The 20,295-nt window shown below is 38.0% G+C and overlaps 1 protein-coding gene across 1 annotated transcript in view; it reads right to left on the reverse strand.

Moving 5' to 3' along the window:
• The window catches only part of LOC114031685 (laminin subunit alpha-1-like), a 195,071-nt gene that overhangs the window by 125,664 nt on the left and 49,112 nt on the right, over positions 1-20,295 (reverse strand). The window contains exons 4-5 of the mRNA XM_027846837.1: positions 2,426-2,668; positions 1,077-1,256 (exon numbers count right to left, since the gene is read on the reverse strand). Coding sequence (XP_027702638.1) covers positions 1,077-1,256; positions 2,426-2,668 — 423 coding nt within the window. The remainder of the gene's footprint in view (positions 1-1,076; positions 1,257-2,425; positions 2,669-20,295) is intronic.

The following is a 20,295-nucleotide window of genomic DNA, read 5'->3' on the forward strand; positions in this document are numbered from 1 at the left end:
GGTTTAAATCCTTTCTTATGATGACATTCATTTAAAACTAATGATTCAGTAGCAGCATCTTGTACTCAAAAGGTTTTTTACTTTATTATAGGATTCACCTAGAATTGGATGTCCCACAGACATCTTAAACTCAATATGTCAGAAACAACTCATCTCTCCCCTAAATCCTCTCCTGTTCCTAACTTCCTTATTTCTGTCCTGAGTACCACCATCCTCCCAGACACCTAGACTTTAAACCTAGGTGTCATTTTCTCTCACCTCTCATATCCAATCAGGTGTCTAGTACTGTCATTTTTACCTCATTGACATCTCTACCACAAGCTCCCTTCTCTCCTCTGACACTGCCATCTCTCTAGTACAGGACCTCATCCCCTCAAGCCCGGACTGTTACAACAGCCTGCTGGTGGATCTGCCTGCCTCAAGCTTCTTCCCACTCAGCTCATCATCCATTCTGCTGCCAAAGTAATCTTCCTAAGTACTGGTTTGATCACATCAACCCCTTATTCAGTAAATTCCTTGGTTCCCTGCTGTGTCCAGGATCAAATATAAAAACCTCTATTTCACTTTTAAGGCTCTCCACAACCCTATCCCTTTCCAGCCTTCTTACATCTCACTTCCCTCACTGCAGTTTGTGATACATTGACGTTGGCCTTCCTCACACACGCCTCTCCATTTTCTGACTAATCATTTTCACTGGCTCTGCCCCATGCCTGGAACTCCCTCCCTCCTCATCTTTGCCACCCAGTTTCCCTGGCTTCCTTCAGGTCTCAGCTAAAGTCCTACCCTCTCCAAGAAGCATTTTCCAGCCCTGATGAATTTTATTGCCTTCCCGTTGGGCTTGATTTTACATAGTTGTTTGCACTTTGATTAGGCTGTGAGCTCCATGAGGGCAGGGACTATCTTTTGGCTTTCATTGTATCCTCAGCACTTGGCACAGTGCCTGGGTACATGGGAGGTACTAATAGATGCTAGTACTGACTGAAATAAATTTGAAATAGGAAAATCAAATTGAAAAAGTAAACTTATACTAAAAAAAGCACTTCATGGAATAAAAAAAAAGAGTCTTTTGTACTTACTCTTCTTGTGACTATGGGGTCAAGATCTTTAGGATCACGACGACTGAGAGTCATAAGGTCAGCATTAAGGGTTCTAATCCTTTGTAAGCGGAGACGAATATATCGTGCTGAGGTAAATTCCAACAGCTTGGGTGAGAGATCATCAGCGCTAGGTCTGCCATTAATCAGCGATGTGTGAATCTAAAGAGAGAGACTACCATTCCTTATATAATGCATTTACCTAGTAACCCTAGATACCCTGTCACAAAGACATATCAAGATGACTTCTAGGAGGAGCTAGTTCCCTACTTTATGCACACAAAAATCCATTATATTATTAAGTTTCTTAATTTCAACATCATATCTTTTCAAATTCATTGATGTATAAGAAACCAACTATTTAATCCACTAGACAAAATTGGTTACTGCCTCAACTACCAAGACCACTCCAGTTTATACCTCTAAAGAGGAATAGAAATAGGAAATGACATTTGGAGAGACAACAATCAAGCACGTGGAAGAAAAGCCAATGTGTCTTTAATACATTGGAGTTATTCATTCCAGCTTGTCAAAGCATCGCTAATGACTCCCAGGCCCTCCACCCCATATTCTTTCTTAACATATCTCTGTCTTCTCTTCTATGAGGAGAAGAGCCACAAGAGAAACCACCGGGTTTTTGCTGATTTCTACCATGTTACGGCTCTTCTAAAATAAATTAGCAAATGCCAAGAATAGATAGGAAGGGGGGGAGAGAACAATTGCCTTTAAGCCTATATAATGCTGTACTCTTTTAATTAGGCTCATTCTTGAAACAGTGCCAAGACTTGTTACGGAATTCCAGCTGTGATGTGCACTTCAGACAGTTTTCTACAGTTTAACTCACCAGACCAGGTGCTTCTAAAGAATAAACTGTTTTTAATTAAAACCTGACTTTAGCAAAGAGTGTGCACACTGGGTCCTTCCAGTGCCAAAATGCCACATACTTCAGAAGCTATCTTACGTCTCTAAACATGCAATGACATAGAGATAACTTCTTGCATACGTGTGTGTGTCTAATTAGGATTTATCTCTCTTCCAAGGTTTTTTACCTCTTTCTTAAATATTTCAGTAAATCACCCTGTGTAAGTAATTTATGAGTGGCAGTCCTAAGGGAAAGCAATGTATCAATAGAACCACGGCATGGTGATAACCAAGCTACCATTCTAAAGAGTAATATCAAAAAGTCTGAAATTGATTTTTTTTCTTTTTTTAAATCAATAATCCTGGAAACACAGTAATTGGATCCATTTTGAGAATTTAAAAATGTTAGCTTTTAGGATGACTGTTTCTAAGATTTTATTTGCAGATATCTAAGAAAATATGTAACATACCTCTCCATGTTCAAGCGGGACCAATCTAGAATAATAGGAGGTGCAGATAACTTCATCGTCTCGCTTATAAGTAGGAGGCCCTAATCTTGGAGTGACATTATACCGAGTCAGACATTCTGTATCACTAATGGCATAATACTGCCAGGGTGTGAACTCTGCGCCATCCAGGGAGCGTTCCAAAATCCAATTTCCAGGTCGAGGAGCATTAGCAGCTTTGATGATAATATATGCCACTTGAAAAACCTAAAAGAAAGAGATTGGAAAAATGAGAATCAGAAATTAGTAGAGGTGGTTCAAAAATGAATGATCTTCATGAGAAAATGGTTACATACATAAAAGTTCCATCATTGTTTGAACCAGAATTTTGGTGAAAATTGGTAGAAAATTTGATTTTTAAATTTTTTTTTCCTTAGCAGCATTAATTTCGCTAGAGAATTCCACAATTCCCCCAGTGACATCTATGGTATTAATTTCCATGACTAATAAGAAGGCTTCCTTTTATTTGTTTTATTTTCCTATATTTCTATTTTTTAATAGCAGTATTAACAAACAACTAATATTAAACTTAATGTTCAGATTGTGATGAGGGGGTGAAATCACTCCTAAATGTGAGGCTGACAAAAGAATTAAGAATAGAGATGCTCTCAGAGCTACATCAAAATAAGGATAAAAAAGTAAAGGGTGAAGTAAACAAGCAAAAAATGTGCCCATACATAAAAGACACAAATTCTGGCTAGAACAAAGATTTGTGTTTATTATCCAGAAATAAAAGTATTAATCCTGGACAGCAGGATGAATAATTTCTGAGTACCATATAGTGATACAATAGTCATGGTTACTGTTGACTAAGTTTCTGGTTGATGATATAAATTTTTCAGCCTTATATATGGATTTCTCTTGGTGCTAAAAGCAACATAAATCACATTTTACACCAATGTTTTAATTTAATCCAATTGATGTGTTTTAGCTTTTAAAGTTGGAAAATAGCAGGGAGTGTTAAATTAGGAAAGGACAAAGATGTCACTTAATGATCCTGAGAAAATGCACAAGAAATACAACATAAATTTAACTGTAGCAGAAGGTGGATGGGTAGGGATCAGATCACTCATTCATTCATTCAGTATAAAGTTACATGCAAAACAACATGCTGAGAAGGAGATAGAAGAAACTGAACTCATGGTCCCTTGTCATCCAGAAGCTTATTTAGTTGGAAAGAAATGTATACAGAGTGTGTGTGTGTGTATGTGTGTGTGTGTGTATATAAACACATACATACATACATACATATATACTTACATACAGATATTACAATAATAATGATGATGATAATAACTAGCATTTATATAGTGCTTTAAGGTTTGCAAAGTACTTTACAGATATTGTCTCACAATAACCCTGGGAGGTAAGTCCCATTATCACCCCCATTTTGTGAATGAGAAAACTGGGGCAGGGAGAAGATTGAACTCACATCTTCTCAGGCTCAGTGCTCTATCCAATGCTTCACCTAGCTCCCAAATAATAACAATGATGATGACAGTGATGATGATGATAATCTACAATGTCATTAGTGTGGATATGCTCTCCAGTGATGCCCCTCTATGTCTTCGTGGAGGATCTTTAATAGCATCTGTGCGCAAAAAAATGTCATCATCCTTTGGCCAATGTGGTGATGAGTCTCTCTGCACCTAGGCTGCTGGTCCTTTGATAGCCCAAGTACAATCCATCCTCAGGCCTTCATTGTAGATCTTTGAAGCATTAAAATATTGAAGGTGTTCAGATGATAAGAGATTATTAGGTCCTAGAAAGGCTGGAATAGGTCTCTTAGGGTAGGTGGAACTTGACCTAGGCCTTGAAGGATGAGTGATATATACATGCTTAAAGAGAAAGGAAAGGGCTGATTCAGGCTAGGTTGGGAATATGTACGAACAGCATGAGAGAAAAGGCTTTAAAGTCAAGAATGAATGTGGCAGGTTCCTACTAGGGACTAATGGCTGATTATGTTGGATGGGAAGGGTCTGCCAGATTTCAAGGGTCTCAAATGCCAGGCCAAAGTATTCAAACACCCTTGCCTCCACACCTCTTGTTGTCGCTGTGAAATTGTTTGTTTTTCATTGGAGTCCAACTCTTCATGACCCCGTTTGCAGTTTTCTTGGCAGAGATATTAAAGTGCTTTGCCATTTGCTTCTCTAGCTCATTTTACGGATGAGGAAACTTACGCAAAAAGGATTAAGTGACTTGCCCACAGTCACACAGCTAGAAAGTATCTGAGGCCAGATTTGAGCTCAGGTCTTCCTGACTACAGACCAGGGGCTCTATCCATTGTGCCACCTAGATGCCATAAGATTACTTTCCACCTTCTAAACACATAGTTGTTAACATGTAGTCTCTTCCATTAGAATGTGAGCTCCTTGAGGACGGGAGCTGTTTTTGCATTTCTTTGTAACCCCGGCACTTAACACAGTACCTGGCACAGAGCAATCACTTAATAAATGCTTTTTCACTGACTTAGGAAGAGGGTCTAGACTAGATCGAGTATATGCCAGGGAAATTCATTTTAGAGATGTTTGAAAGTACTACAGGATTGCTTCATAAGATGTCTCAAAAACAGGAAAATAACAAAATGATGGAAAAAAGTATGGATGATATGAAAAGCTCCCAAAAGCAATTAAGAGAACATAGATAATTTTATCTTAAAATCTGACAATGACCTACATGTGTCTTGGGGTATTGTCAATGAAAATATGGGAGGAGAGCAGGCAGATTGCCACAAACATTTGTATCACAAACAGTGTCACTTGTCTCTTCTGTTTCGCCTTCTACATTCTAGGAAAGGTTCAAGGGATTTATTTATTCATTCATTCATGTATTTTTGGCCTGAACCTTCATAATAATGTAGAAATTCTTTCAATTGATACAAATCTTCATTTGCTAATGACTTAAGAGTCTTAGAGAGAATTTTCTGGGACACTGAGGTTGAGTGCCTTGTCTTGGATCACAAAGGCAATGCATTTAAGAGAAAAAACATGTACCCAGGTTTTCCAATCTCCTAGACTGGCCTTCTATATACTATTCCACACTGTCTCTAAGGGATGTCAGAAGAAATATAAGGGATATCAAACAGGAAATATACAATCAGAAAAGGAGATGGAGCAGTTATTTCACAGTATGTCCAAATACTCCAGGAGTACTCACAAAATACACCAAGTCCTAAAGGAAGGCCTCCAGCATACTGTGTGTATCAGCTATGAGGGATCTACAGAAGAACATGTAAAAGAATCACACAGCATGAGAAAGGATCAATGGGCTGCAATTTGCCCAGACTGAGAAAATCCCTCCATTGATTAGATCACAGATTCTTTGAAGTATGGCAGCAACAAGGCAGTATTTTATAGAATGAAGTATAGTAGGGCAAGACTAGAAATCATTGCAATTGTCTAGATGTGGTGGTGATGAAAAGCTGATTCAGGATGCAGAAAGGACAGAAGGGATGAACATTTAGAAGAGTAAATAAAACCTAATGAGTAAATGGGTATTGCAGCAAAAGTGAGAAGTTTCAGAAATAGCTCATTTTTTGAGATTGAGTGATTAAAATAAAGAGTAGTGCTGTTGACAGATAAGAGTAAGGAGGGGAAAATCTTGGGGGAAGATGGTACTGAATTCAGTTTGGGGTATGCCAAGTTTGAATCTGACACTATGATGGGACCTCCAAGTGGACATCTCTTTTTATATAGAATACAGAACTGCATACAAAGGGGTTAGGACTAAGAAGGAGGGAATGGTAGTGGAAGGAGTACAAAAATACATGGGTTTAAATCCTGCCTTTAATACTCAATTAGCTATATGATTATGGCCAAGTCACTGAACTCATTTCTTTATTATAAAATTCGGAAAACAATACTTATAGTATTTACCTCATTGAGTTGTTGTAAAGCTCAAAAGAGAGGATGGCTACAAAGTGCTTTCACAAATCCTTTAAGTACTACAAACATGTCAATCCTTAAGTACTACAAACACATCAATCCTTAAATACTACAAATGTGTCGGCATCATTATTTTTACTTCTGTAAGTCTACTGAATGAGACAGCTGGGTGGGGCAGTAGACAAAGCATGGAGTCAGGAAGACTTGAATTCAAATCCTGTTTCAGGTACTTTTTGTGTGTGTGACCTGGCAAATCACTTAACCTCTTTCTCAGTCTATAGATTCCTCACTATATCATAGTGGGGAATAGATATATATCTATATCTATGGGAATATCTATAGATATCCCCACTAAAAGTGGGGGCAGGGGCAGCTAGGTGGTGCCTCAAACACATACCACTTACCAGCTGTGTGACTCTAGGCAGGTTGCTTAACTTCAATTGCCTTGCCAAAAAAGAAAGAAAAAAAAAAGTGGGGATAAAAATACTATCTACCTCTCAGGGTTGTTCAAAGCTCTAGATAAAGGCTAGTTATTATCATCATCAATATTATTATCACTGATATTACAGAAGAATAAAAGATCCACATTGTAAAGGGGATTCTTTTCTAGTTACAACGAGTCAGACAGCCATTGGGGTCCCTGCAAAATGAGATTCTGCGATTTGGAGTATGAAGACTAGGTGAAGTGGGAGGGATTGAGAGAAAAAATATTTTGTTGTTGCTGAGTCATTTCAGTTGTGTCCAACTCTTCATGACCCCATTTTCTTGGCAAAAGTACTAGGGTGGTTTGCCATTTCTTTCTCCAACCCATTTTGCAGATGAGGAAACAGGATCAAATGACTTGCCCAGGGTCACACAGCTGGTATCCAAGGCCAGATTTGAACTCAGGAAGATGTCTTTTTGATTCCAGGTCCAGCATTCTATCCACTGCACCACCTGGTGTGACAGGCGGAAATATTTATCACAATCCTAAGAGGTCCCCATAATAAGTATAGCGAGAGCTGAAAGCAGGGAGCAAATTCAGTGGGCTGTAGATAAGGGAGAAATCCTGTCGATTCTGATGAACTGTTTCACTCTTGAAAGCAGCCCAATAGTTCCTAACACACAATGTCACTGCTAGAAGTAGAATCTGATCTTTAAGTCAAGCCAACTAGTCAGCTAGCATTTATTAAGCACGACTAGGCTCCTAATTCGGTGTTAAGAGCTGAGGATACAAAGAAAGGAAAAAAACCAGCGCCTGCCCTCAAGGAGCTCACAGTCTGATGGGGGGACAACATACAAGCAACTATATAGAGATAAGGTAAATTGAAAATGATCTCAGAGGGGAGGGACTAATACCAAGGGGAATCAGGAAAGGTTTCTTGAAGAAGGTAAGATATTGACTGAGACCTGAAGGAAGCCAGGAGGCAGAGATGGGGAGGCATGGGGGACAGGTAGTCTTGGAGTCATGAGATGGAGTGTTGTATTCAAGGAAAAGCAAGGAGGTCAGTGACCCTTTATCACCTGAGTACGTGGAGGTGAGTAAGGAGTAAGAAGCCTAGAAGGGCAGGAGGGGCCAGGTTTTATCTTCAATACTTTTGATCCTGGAGGTAACAGGGTCACTGGAGTTTATTGAATTTTATGGGGCAGGGGTGTGATATGGTCCCTCTTGCACTTTAGGAAGATCAATCTGACACTTGAATGAGTGGAGGAGAGATTGGAGATTAACTTTCTATGATGAAGACTGCTAGGAAACTCTCAAACCCCAGGTCAATGTACTATCATTTACCTCCAGGCACTGTGTCCAGGAAATGAAACAGATTGCCAGATGTTCTGACAACTCAAGGTTGCAGATGACTTGGCTATATTACAGTGCTTTCAAATTGTCCTTAGGATTAGGGGATTCATGGATCTCTGAGCTGAGGAAGATCGAAATACAACTCTGCTCTAAACACAATTCTCTGGTTGGAATTCCCTAAAAAAGTAACAACAAAAACAAAACCGCTTGCGCCATCCTTTAAAAAGGGAGTATTTCAGGGGGATCTTCTGTTCACATGATTCGCCTGGAAGAGATCCTAGCCTTTGCTTCCAGACTGCTTCATCACTCTCTTGACTTCTCCAATTCTGATCCAGCTCACCAATCTCACATCAACTTCTCCTATCACCCAGCCTTGACTCTCACCTGTAACCTTTCCTCCAAGGTGGCTGGTTCCAGTCTTTGTACCTGCCCTGCGTCTTATTCTCAATTTCATCTGACTAAGCAGTGACCCAGACATGATCTAGTTAATCAGCCAAAATTCTGATGTCTTTCCTAGACTTTCACTGCTGCTGCACACTCCTTACCTATGCCCACACCTCTATGCCATCTCGGACCCTCACCAACGTAGCAAAGTCCTAAAACCAACCCTAGTCAAAGCTGTCTGGACTCAGCACCACTCAGGCAGAAACAAACTTCCTAATTCTTTGATCTATCATGTTTTATCTTCTTTGAAAGCCTAGAAGCAAATTTGCTGATTAAAAGGACTTCTAAGCTAAAATGTTGAATTCATAACATGGCTAGGTCAGTACCTGGAATCATAAATGAACTCAACATGACTGTATATCCTTTTCATGGAAATTATAGCAAAATCCATAACTTTTTTGTAATTTATATTTGCTCTGCAATATGCAGCTTTGTGATTCCCTGAATCATGAAATGTTGCGTGTCAACTTCTTACCATTTCTTCACATTTCTCAGAAATAGTGGATATTCTTCTTTCTGATCTGGTACGAAGACCCAACTGATCTTCCCAAACAAGCCATTAGTGAATGATTAAGTAATTTAAGAAATATGGAACCCTGGGATCAAGCTTGAAAGGACTTCAGAGGCTATAAAGTTCAATCTTCTCCTTTTACAGATGAGGAAACTGAAGCCCAGAGAAATTAAATGACTTTTATAAGGTCATATAGGTAGTTATATCAGAGGTAGGATTTGAACCCAGATCTTTTGACTCTAGAGTCAGTCATTTTTCCACTCTTATCAAGTACTACAGGAACCCTCCTTCTCCCAAAAAATGCTTAAGCCATTTGTACTTATATCTCTATGCTGATGCCCAAACTAATACTGAGGAAAGGACCTTTAGTGTCCAATTTATTCAGATGGTTATCCACTTTATTTTCCCAAATATATTCACTTGCTAATCCACCATCCTTGACCGAGAGCAAAAACATGCAAAGGAAAGATTTATAAAACAAATGTCAAAGAGGAGGTCTTAGTGTGTACACGTTGCGTGTTGATGAAAGAAGGGTAGAGAGGGAAAAATTATTTACAAAATTATTGAGTTGGGATTTCTAGCTATGATTTCCTTTACTTTCAAACTTTACATTTAGGACTAAAATTCCTTTCGGTCAAGGGAAGAAGGAAGAGATAATTGTCTCAAAAACCTCCTCACTACTACACTGTCTGCTCCCAAAGTTCAACAACAAAATCAACAAGTATTTATTCAATGACTGCCCCTTTGCAGAGCAGCATGCCAGGTGCTGGGAGAAATAGCCATATACAATTCAATCATGGTTCCTTGCTCCCACAGAGTTTATGGTTTTGCAAGATGATAAGTTGAATCACCAGAAAGTATATTATCCAATAATTCTTCAAAAGAAATGAATAAGAACACATTAAAATTGTACCTGACAAAGGCCTGATTTCTGAGAGGAAAATATTTATTATCAACAATGAGAAATCAGGGAAGTCTTCATGGAGAAGGTATTTAAGTTGGGAAGCAGATGACAGAGGGAAGGAGGGATGTTTCCGGCATAGGAAACAAATAGATCAAGGGTCCAGAGTCAGGACAAGGCAGGGTGTGTTGAGAGGACAGTTTGCCTGGAGCGTAGAGTTCACAGCATGGAATAATAGCCACAAGGCTGACATTGGAGATATCCATTGAATACAAATACCCAAAGAAGACTCCATTCACCTTCACTCCTGGATGATACCAGAGGGAGTTCAGTAGCAATTATCAGAGTTAATCATTGAGCAAATTCTGTGCTCACAGCCCAGGGAGGAAAGTAAGTTAATGGAAAGTATGAAGTACCTACCCCATACTTCAGCCTATGACAGACACCCTAGTTAACTTACTGCTGTAACTTCTTTAATCAATTTCTCCTTTCTGGTTTTATGCAAAATGTTTCCTAATTAAAGAAAGGGAAAAAAAGGGAAAAATCCTAGTGAAACATTTTAAGCTAAGATTTCAGTGCCTTTATCTAGTATGACTCTACTTCCAGCTTTGAAGTTGGCTAACATTCTCATGGGCTCTTCACAAACCTGGAGAGGGATAAACACCCAGGGCCCCTCATGCAGACAAAGAATCTGACCGTTGAGAAGGCTATGCTAATTATGAGAGACGAAAAGTCCATAAAGATCAATTTAGCATATGCTTTACTAAATAAATTTAATTTACATGGTATGAAATGTTTTTTGAAGAGCAAAGTATGACAAGCAATAACTTAAGTTTGCTTCTTAGTTTCATTCAATTTACACTTTCCTGTCATGTGCAGTATCTTCTCAGTAATTCTATTTTTCAAAAAAATTAAAATCATTCTATTTTTGTGTAGGAAGAGAAGAATAAATTTCTCTCATCTTTTGAAGATTTTTCTGAAACAGCCTTTTGAACTCAAGTAGCACAAAATATGAGAAATTCAAATCCAATCCACTTAACTTTTTTTTTAACTAGAAATAATAATAGCACCTGCCTCCCAGGATTGTTGTGAAGAAATAAGACATATTTGTAAGATCCTAATTATTATTGTTATTGTTGTTATTTTTGTTGTTGTTCATCCTTCATTTTCAAAGAGGACCAATGACACCACGAGGATGATGCCTTGACTTAATCAGACCTGTGATGTCTTCAGTGTGGGGACAACAAAAGGATTCCTACCCTAGCAGGTTAGCACCTGCCCTACAATTGATAGTCTTAAAATACTCTCTTGGGTGCTGAATGGTTAAGTGTCTTGAACCCAAGTCTTCCTAATTCTGAGGCTCCTCTCTTATCCATTATCCTGTGCTGCTTGTCAAATTTTACTTAATATTTCCTAGATCAATCAACCAATGGGTATTCATTAATCATCCATTATATGCTAGGCAATGGGGATACAAATAAAGAGAATGAAAAAATCCACAGTCTCAAAGAATTTAAAGTATAAAGACATCAGCATTTACAAACAATTTATAGTATTTCAGATATTTTCCAGGTAATAGGAAAAAAAAAACCACTTTCTAACCCTCCCTTCTGCACACAGAATTCATGATCCCTCCTGCCTTCTTTTCCATGGTTGACTAAATTGCTTCTTCACTTATTACACCGTAGGCTGAACAACAAATGAACTATTTTTGATTACACAGGGGTTTTTCACCGGTTTTAAAGTCATTACTTTTGCTAGAAATGCAGCTGATGTAGCTAATGTTAAATCTGCTTTCAAAGTGGAGGGCCACTCCCTCCCCTCAAGTTAGCTTGTGTTACATGACAACCACAGTGATGAATAAAAGTAAAGCAGAATATAGCCAACAGGAATTTTCAAAAAGGCCTTGTTCTTTAACTGTATTGGATTAAACATTACTTCAAATAGGTATGAGATGTAGGAGTGTGTGTGTGTGTGTGTGTGTGTGTGTACAGCCAGATTCTCCCATTTAAAGGTCAGAAGTTAGGGTACCATGATCCTACAGAGGTTAGCCCTTCACATGTAGATGGAAAAGTGGCTTTTGTCTCCATGCTAGTTTAGTGATCCACCATATTATCTCATGAACTATAAAGCAACCAGGAACCATACATACATCACTCTCCTCCTAAAAATTCTGCACATATGTAGTTTTTTGTTTTGTGTGTGTTTCATTTCATTTTAGTAACCTCTGAACCTAGAACAATGTATTTTGTGTTTGTTTTTGTCCTAGGCCTGTGATTTCATTGTCTAGGGAACTCCTGTGAAGAAATTCCTTCTACTAAAGCAAACCAGTACCTCCTCTGCAATTGATAATTTTTTAGGTAATTGCCTGGAGCTCTGAGGTTAGTGACTCACCTAAGGTGTCAACAAGGAGAATTACACCCAGCTCTTCCGTATTCTAAGACCAGCTCTCAATCCATTTCACCACTTTTAGATTGTATGCACTCAATGAGGGGGATAAATTGAGTTCACAGCAATTCTCCTCCAAATAGGGATAGCTCACTCTAATTCAGCATGATGGAGTGGAAAGAGAGTGCTTGGCTTTGGATTCAAACAATTGTGCCGCTGATTACTCGCTTTGGCAAATCACTCTCCCTTTCTGTGTCTCTCTCTTTTCTCATCAGTAAAATGAGAGGGCTGCACCAAGAAGCTCTAAAATTCCTTCCAGTTTCTTATGTTCCCCATGGCAATAGATAAAAAGTTGGAGAACGGGCAATCTCTCTGAAAACCGATGGGACTAGTTCTTTGACGAGAAATGTTCCTTGGCACACAGGAGAGAGTCAGGACAATACTTAAATGAAATAAATTTAACTACCATTACTAGTTTACATTTCTGACTATTTCTTCCTATCTTATATCCTTAGACTAATACAAAATTACTAGAAAATAAAATTTAAAGCACAAATCTGAAATACTATTCACAATGCCTAGATGAACAATTACTTAACTATTATAGAGTAACAGTCACTAAAAGAGTATCTATAAACATGCCACTAACAACAGAAAACCAAAGCAAATTGGGCTGGTGGGCACAGTTTATTTCATAGTATCAGTGCAGTTAAATTATTTTTTAAAGATTTTCTTAACAATCTCCTTTAGTGTTAATGTCTTCTTTCTTGGATGACATTCCATTTACACTGTCTATATTTGTCTCTCCCCTTAAAACATAAGCTGCTTGCTGGCCAGACCTGTGTTTATTTGCCTTTCTTTGTAACTCCAGAGCTCAGCACAGTGCCTGGCACATAGAAGGCACTTAATAAATGACTGCTGATTGATTAACTAAGAAAGGAATGTGCTTTGTATTTGAAGAACAGAGTGTGGATGATGAACCTAGTGCTTTATATTATGGTTACCAAACTAAGAAAACTGCTGTTGTTCAGTTGTGTCCAACTCTTTATGACCCCATTTGGGGTTTTCTTGGCAAAAATTCTGGATTGATTCATCATTTCCTTCTCCAGCTCATTTTACAGATGAGGAAGCTGAGGCAAACAGGGTGAAGTGACTTGCCCGGGGTCACACAGCTAGTAACTGTCTGAGGTCAGAAGATGACTCTTTCTGACTACAGACCCATGCTCTATCCACTTCCCCAAGTAGCTGCCAAGTCTAAGGAAACTAGGGCAGGGGAATGATCAGCTAAGGTCAATATCCCTAAGGAAAACAGGAGCTTCTTTCTCCCTTAAGGCTGCCTGAAAGCAAAAGTTAAAAACGGGAAAAGCAGAGCTTCTGGACTGGTGCTTGTCAGGCTGGGTCATTCTACAAAGTTGAACCTTTTAGGAGATGTGGGTGATCCAAATGGGATCTCTGTGGCATAGCAGGGTGGCTTGGAAGGTGGGGGGATACCATTTTGCCACATGTATTTTGGTGTCTATCCATATATACATATATGGATATATATATACATATATATATAGATAGATAGATACATAGATAGATAGATAGATAGATAGATAGATAGATAGATAGATAGATAGATAGATAGATGTTACTGAAGCAGTTTGGCTAACAAGCTACCTAAAGTCTTAGGAACAGAGAACACAGAAGAGTTAAGCATCAAAGAACCAGTATCACAAGGTCAAAAACAACCCTGGCCTTGAAAATACTCTCTGAGGTATCATTTCCTGTTCCTGTCTTGAACATGGGTCAGGGGTCATAACATTGTGGCAGTCAAAGGTTTACTGGACCCTAACCCTATGGTTGCCATTTTTTCATTACACAAAATGAATCGAGGAGCAGAAACGTCTTATTAACAAGGAGACCATATTTTGAAGGAGCAGAAAGAAAACAATTAGAATTGATTATTTCACGTGCCTGAATTTAGGATTTTATAACCCCAAATGATTATTGGTACTAATGATAACGGTGGAAGTCTAAATTAAAGATTTTGGTTCCATCATCCCAATGGCAGTGCTTGTCAAAGATGATTAAACTATTTTGAGAATATTATCTATCTTCTTAACCACTACTGGCCTATATAGTAAAATTTTTAAACATATTGCCTCTCATGACCCAAAAAATAAGGGGCAGTACTTCAGAACATCATTCTTAAGAGCTGCTCAGATACTAGAGCCAGATGATTGAAGGAAAGCCAAATTTGGCTAGATAATCACAGCAAAGCAATATAAAGATGTAAGTTATGTGTTTTGTTTTGAGTTGAATGGAAATCATAAAATAATCTAAAGCAGAAAAAGGAATGGGGAAAAAATCTTATCAGCAGTTATGCCATTTTTTTTTCTAGCAGTCCAATAAAATCAAAATGGTATATCATTTGTCATTTTCAATGTATCATTAGTATTTGCAGATGCCTGCTAATGCATAGTAGAGAGCCTTCACTACATCTATATATATGTTCCCTTTTTCCACTCACATAGGGCACTATCCTGGTCCATGCCCTCCCTCCCTCATCACCAGTTACCTAGACTACTGTAATAGACTCTTATTTGGTTTCCCTGCCCCAAGTCTCTCCCCACTGCAATCCATCCTTCCCTCCGATACCAAAGTGATTTTCCTAAAGCAAAAGTCTGACCATGTCATAACACACACACACACACACACACACACACACACACACACACACACACATATACCCTAACAACTCCCTATTATATCCAAGATCCAATATCAGAAAGTCCTCTGTTTGGCTTTTCAAGCCCTCCACACCCTATCCCTTTCTATCTTTCCAGACTTCTTACATGTTACACCTCTCCACACACTCTGTCATCCAGGTCCAGTGGTATACTTGCAATTCCCACAACATTCCATCTCCAAGGTATCTGGTTACCCCTCTTTGGAAATCTCTAAGCAAAGATAACTCCTTATCAGTGATAGTGAAGAGGGAATTCTTTTTCAAGTATAAGTTTGATTAGAGACTAAAGGAACAACCACTTAGGTCTCTCCCAAAGATGAAATTCTCTGATTCTGATTCAGTGTTGTTAGAATAGAAAATTAGTAATCTTTTTTTTTTTGGAAAATAATCTGGAAGCTCTCATTAATGACAATAATACCCTTTGTCTCAGTAAATTGATTGTAGGGAGTATAGTCTGAGAATGTCAAATCAAGATCAGAGAGAAAAAAACATTCCATCCATTCAGAGTGTTAGAGCAGTGTTTTTACAATTACAAGGGGAATGGAGGTGAGGATGGAAAGAAGCAACTTAAAATGTCCAACAATAGAGGGTGAGTTAAATAAATTGCAATATATTAATGCTATGTATCAATTAATACAATTAAGTTTTTTTCCAAAGCATGAGGGATACATATATACATTGTGTATACATATATAATATATATACATTTGCATATCTATATATCTTTATAAAATATTTAAAGTTAAAAAAATCAGAGCCTAAAGAAGAGAGTTCATACTATGACCATAAAAAGAAGAGTAAATAAGAAAAAAATGGACAAAAATAGAATCCTGATGGGAGGTAACACAGGGAATGACTAAAAAGTTAGGACATTTAATGTTTTAGAATTTGTTTCTTTAGAGGTAAATATTTGCCAAACATAAACCACTATTGATTTCTCCATTTTTGACTTTCAAACAATATTTGTGATAGTTTATAGTTCCTTATCAGCCACTGTCCTGGTGATATTAGAGGCAAGATAGTATAGTGGCAGAAGCTTGGAACTGGGAGTGGGCTTATCAGATTCAGCCACTAGCTCTCTGTGGGACCCTTTAACAAATCCTTACTACTCAGAGACTCATAGATTTAGTGTTTGAGGCTTAGAACCAGGATTTGAGGCCACGTCCTCTGACTCCAAAGAAAGCATTCTTGCTACAGCACAGTCAATGACGCCTCTCCATCTGTCAAATGAGGAAGCCACTAGATTCTGGGAGTTCTAAGGTCCCTAGGAATTCTGACCATCTGTAAAACTATCACAATGCTTTGTGGCCAGAAGCATGCCTTATCAGTTGGCCCTATAGGATAAATTGGTGATTCAGGCACACTTTAAAAAGAGTTGTTTGCACTTAAGCCTACCAAATTAAATATTAACTTAACTGGTTGTAAACCAGCATAACCTAAAAACAACAATTATATAGGGTTTCTTACCTTTAGCTAATGGTTGTCTTCAGTTGGTAAGCTCTTAACAGATGTAGGGAATCCAAAGCATGCTTTACACCGGGGGTCCCTAAAGGGAGGCCACAGCCTCAGTTTCTTAACAGGAATGGGGGGAGGGAGTCCATGAAGGAAAAGGAACCCTACCTCTCTATTTTAGCATATTGGGTTCTTGAAGGAGGCTACACCACAAATAGACACTTCTACAGAAAGCACAGGATTAGATTAAATGCTCATGATATTAACACTCTCATGATTTTTAAATCACTTGAGGCAGGGTGTATGTGTTTTCCACCATTCTAGTTGGCAAATCTGCATGTGCCAAATTGGAGCTTCTGAACCTCTACCCAATTTCTCAGGCAGTCTTTAGTTTGCAAAGCTGTGTTCCCAAGCTAATCATTTGCTCATTTTAATTTGAATCAACAGTTTTCCCGAAACCTAATTTCCTTACCTTAACCGAAAGGGTAAAGAGCAGAACAAAGCAAATCAGTGCTTCATGAGTTTCTGTACATTTCCAAGAGTCCTTTACAGGTACACAGAATCGATCACAGTGGAGGGGTGCTATGGGACCCCTAAGTGGGCAGCTGTCAGAGCATCCTATACAAAACTAGTTAAACTACTACCAATTATTTTTAATTAATTCATTTTATTTTTAATTGTGAGATAAAACAAGAATTTCCATAACAGTATAATAAAAAAATTGCACATGAAACTGAAAATCTATCATGTACAACTTACTATCCCATTTACCTATATAATAAATGTATATACATAATTTATATGTAATAAATTTCTTTTTTCTCCCCCCCATGGCTGCTAATTATTAAAAAGAAACATCTAATAGCAATAGCAAGACATACAATAAACAGGAATACTTCTCAATGTAAATGTATACTGTACTACTTAATTTAACCTGCTGATTTTAATAATAATATTTAGCCTAAGAAGGGACCATGGACTCTAATACAGCCCTTTATTTCATAGACAAGAATATGAGAAAACTTGGGTCACAGAGAAGGTAAGTGATTTGCCCAAGGTCATACAAGTAACAATGCCAGAATATGAACCCAAATCCTCTCATTCCAGACTCAGTGCTCTTCCCTACCTCAAGCTGCTTCTGATTAATGATAGTTCCCTAGAAGTCATATATTTATAGTTAGCCTTCCTCTATCAGTATTCTGCTTTCCACCTGCACTCAGTAGGGGTGCACTCTCTCTTATACATTTGTTGATATTACATCAAGGCTTGGTTGGCATGCCTACCCAGAGGAGAAATAATCATCTTCTCCCTGATAACTAGGTGTCGAAGTAGATAGAGTACTGGGCCTGGAGTCAGGTGGACCTGAGTGCAAATGTGGCCTCAGACACTCATTAGCTGTGTGACCTTGGGCAAGTCACTTAACCCTGTTTGCTTTAGTTTCCTCCTCTGTAAAATGAGCTGGAGAAGGAAATGGCAAACCACTCCAGTATCTTTGCCAAGAAAATTCCAAATTGGCTTATGAAAAGAGTCAAACATGAATAAAAAAATTACTGAAAAACAATAACATCAACAATATTAGGAAATTGAACAAGATTACTTCCAGTGTACCTTCTAGCCTCTTAGATAAATGATCCTATAATTTCATAATCCTATGCCCTGACATGTTAGCTATCTGTCCTATTTTCATGCTTAGATCTAAGATCTCAGAGATTTCAAATCCTAACACTACATCTTTAAGATACATATAAAAGTTCTTTCTTAAAAATCTATAAAGCACTTTGAACTTCTGAATAGACTACCTAATCACTGTGTAATTGGAACATATCATCAGTTAATCTACTTATATACATTAAGCACCTGCAACATGAAAGGCACTGGGAAAGAGAAAAAGTTTAGACTCCTGTCTTGTCCCTGCTTTCAGGGTGTTTACAATCCAGGAAGTACCACAGTCAAAAGTCTAAACCTGTTTCAATAACATTGTGTCAATTTAACATGGCACATAATCCTATTCCAGTTTTGCCTCCAAATAAAACTACATTGGCACAAATCACTAACTTATTCACAAATCTAAAAGTCAATTGAAGACACAAAAGGCCATGACAGTGACATGGATTGAGAGTTGTAATTGACGTTTTCACAAAGTGGCTTGTTTTTCAAAAAGGCAGATTTTCCTGACATGGGGGAGGGGAAGAGGAAAAAAGCAACAGTTTGCAGAAGTACCTACAAAATAAATGGCAGTGCTGGAGGGGATTCCAAACTGTATCCTGTGTTTTCCAAAGAAGCTTTTCTCCAGAAATGGAGATACCTCTAGGCTTCTTTCCAGCCCAAGGAAAACAGAAGACACGCTTACTGGGCTTAGTAACAATAGGTTTTTTTTTTCCTTTATTCAATGTATGAAAATAACTTTTGTTTAAATACCTAGAGTTCTATGATTAAAATAGAATAAAGCTTATCATACACAAAACAAATTGTGATACAGATCAGCAATTAATAATTTTTGTCAGTTTTGTCAGTTTTATTATGATTACTGTTGTTCTTTTTGTTCTGTCCTGTCCAACTCATCATGACCTGGTATAGGGTTTTCTTGGCAAAGATACTAGAATAGTTTGCCATTTCCTTATCTAGCTTGTTTTATAGATGAGGAAACTGAGGCAAACAAGGTGAAGTGACTTGCCCAGGTTCACATGGCTAGTAGATGTCTGAGGCTGGATTTGAACTCAGGAAGATGAGTTCCCTATCCACTGTGCCACCTAGCTGCCTCCTAATAAAAACTTTAAAAAAATAATTGATTGCCCATTAAATATGACTCCAAAGATACAAAGAGGTATAAGATATAGTTCCTGCCTTCTTGGAGCATATAATCTAGTTGAAGAGACAGATAAATAAACAGAAGAAAAACAAAGACAAAAGAAAAAACAAGCATTTTGGCATCATTCTTAAATGAAAGGATTGCTCTAGGTTGCTTCCAACTTTGCTGTTTTAAAATTCTATAATAGATATGAAGTAAATACTTGATGATGACAACAAGTGTTCAGATCAATGTAGACTGTGTAGACAGTAAAGACAGATCAGTGTGGACTGGACTGGTTGGACAAAGTTCTTTAATGGAGGCACAATTTTAGCTGGACTCTGAAAGAATTACTCTTCAGGAAATCCCAATACCATGAAGGAATTGCCCCCCAAAACAAATATTTAAAAAAAGCAAGACTGTAAGTTCACTCAAAATGATTAATTATTCAGTGTTAATATTGAACAATTCTCCTATTCCACATATTCCTACCAAACCTTACTTACCATATAATGAACCCACTAAGGGTTTGTGTGTTGCTCCCTGTTATACTAGGGCTATACTTGTAGCCAGTTTTTTAAAACTAAGAAGTGGATTACAATTCCTCCAGAAAGATAAAGGCTGGGTATAATGGGGGAAAAGAAGGACTGTATTGAAGCAGGCTGTAAAGCCAATAAGTCAAGATAACAATCATTTACTAAGCACCTACTATGTGCCAGACACTGAGCTAAGTACTGGGGATATAATGAAGGGTAAAAGGCAATCACTACTTTCAAGGAGATCTCAGTCTAATGGGGAGATAACACACAAGCAATCATGCAGCAAAAAATATAGACAAATGATAGATAGATAGATAGATAGATAGATAGATAGATAGATGGATGAATAGATAGATAGACAGATAGATAGATGGATGAATAGATAGATAGATAGATAGATAGATAGATAGATAGAT

This window comes from Vombatus ursinus, unplaced genomic scaffold (assembly GCF_900497805.2).
Source record: "Vombatus ursinus unplaced genomic scaffold, bare-nosed wombat genome assembly UNPS02015255.1, whole genome shotgun sequence".
In the NCBI taxonomy this organism is placed as follows: domain Eukaryota; kingdom Metazoa; phylum Chordata; class Mammalia; order Diprotodontia; family Vombatidae; genus Vombatus; species Vombatus ursinus.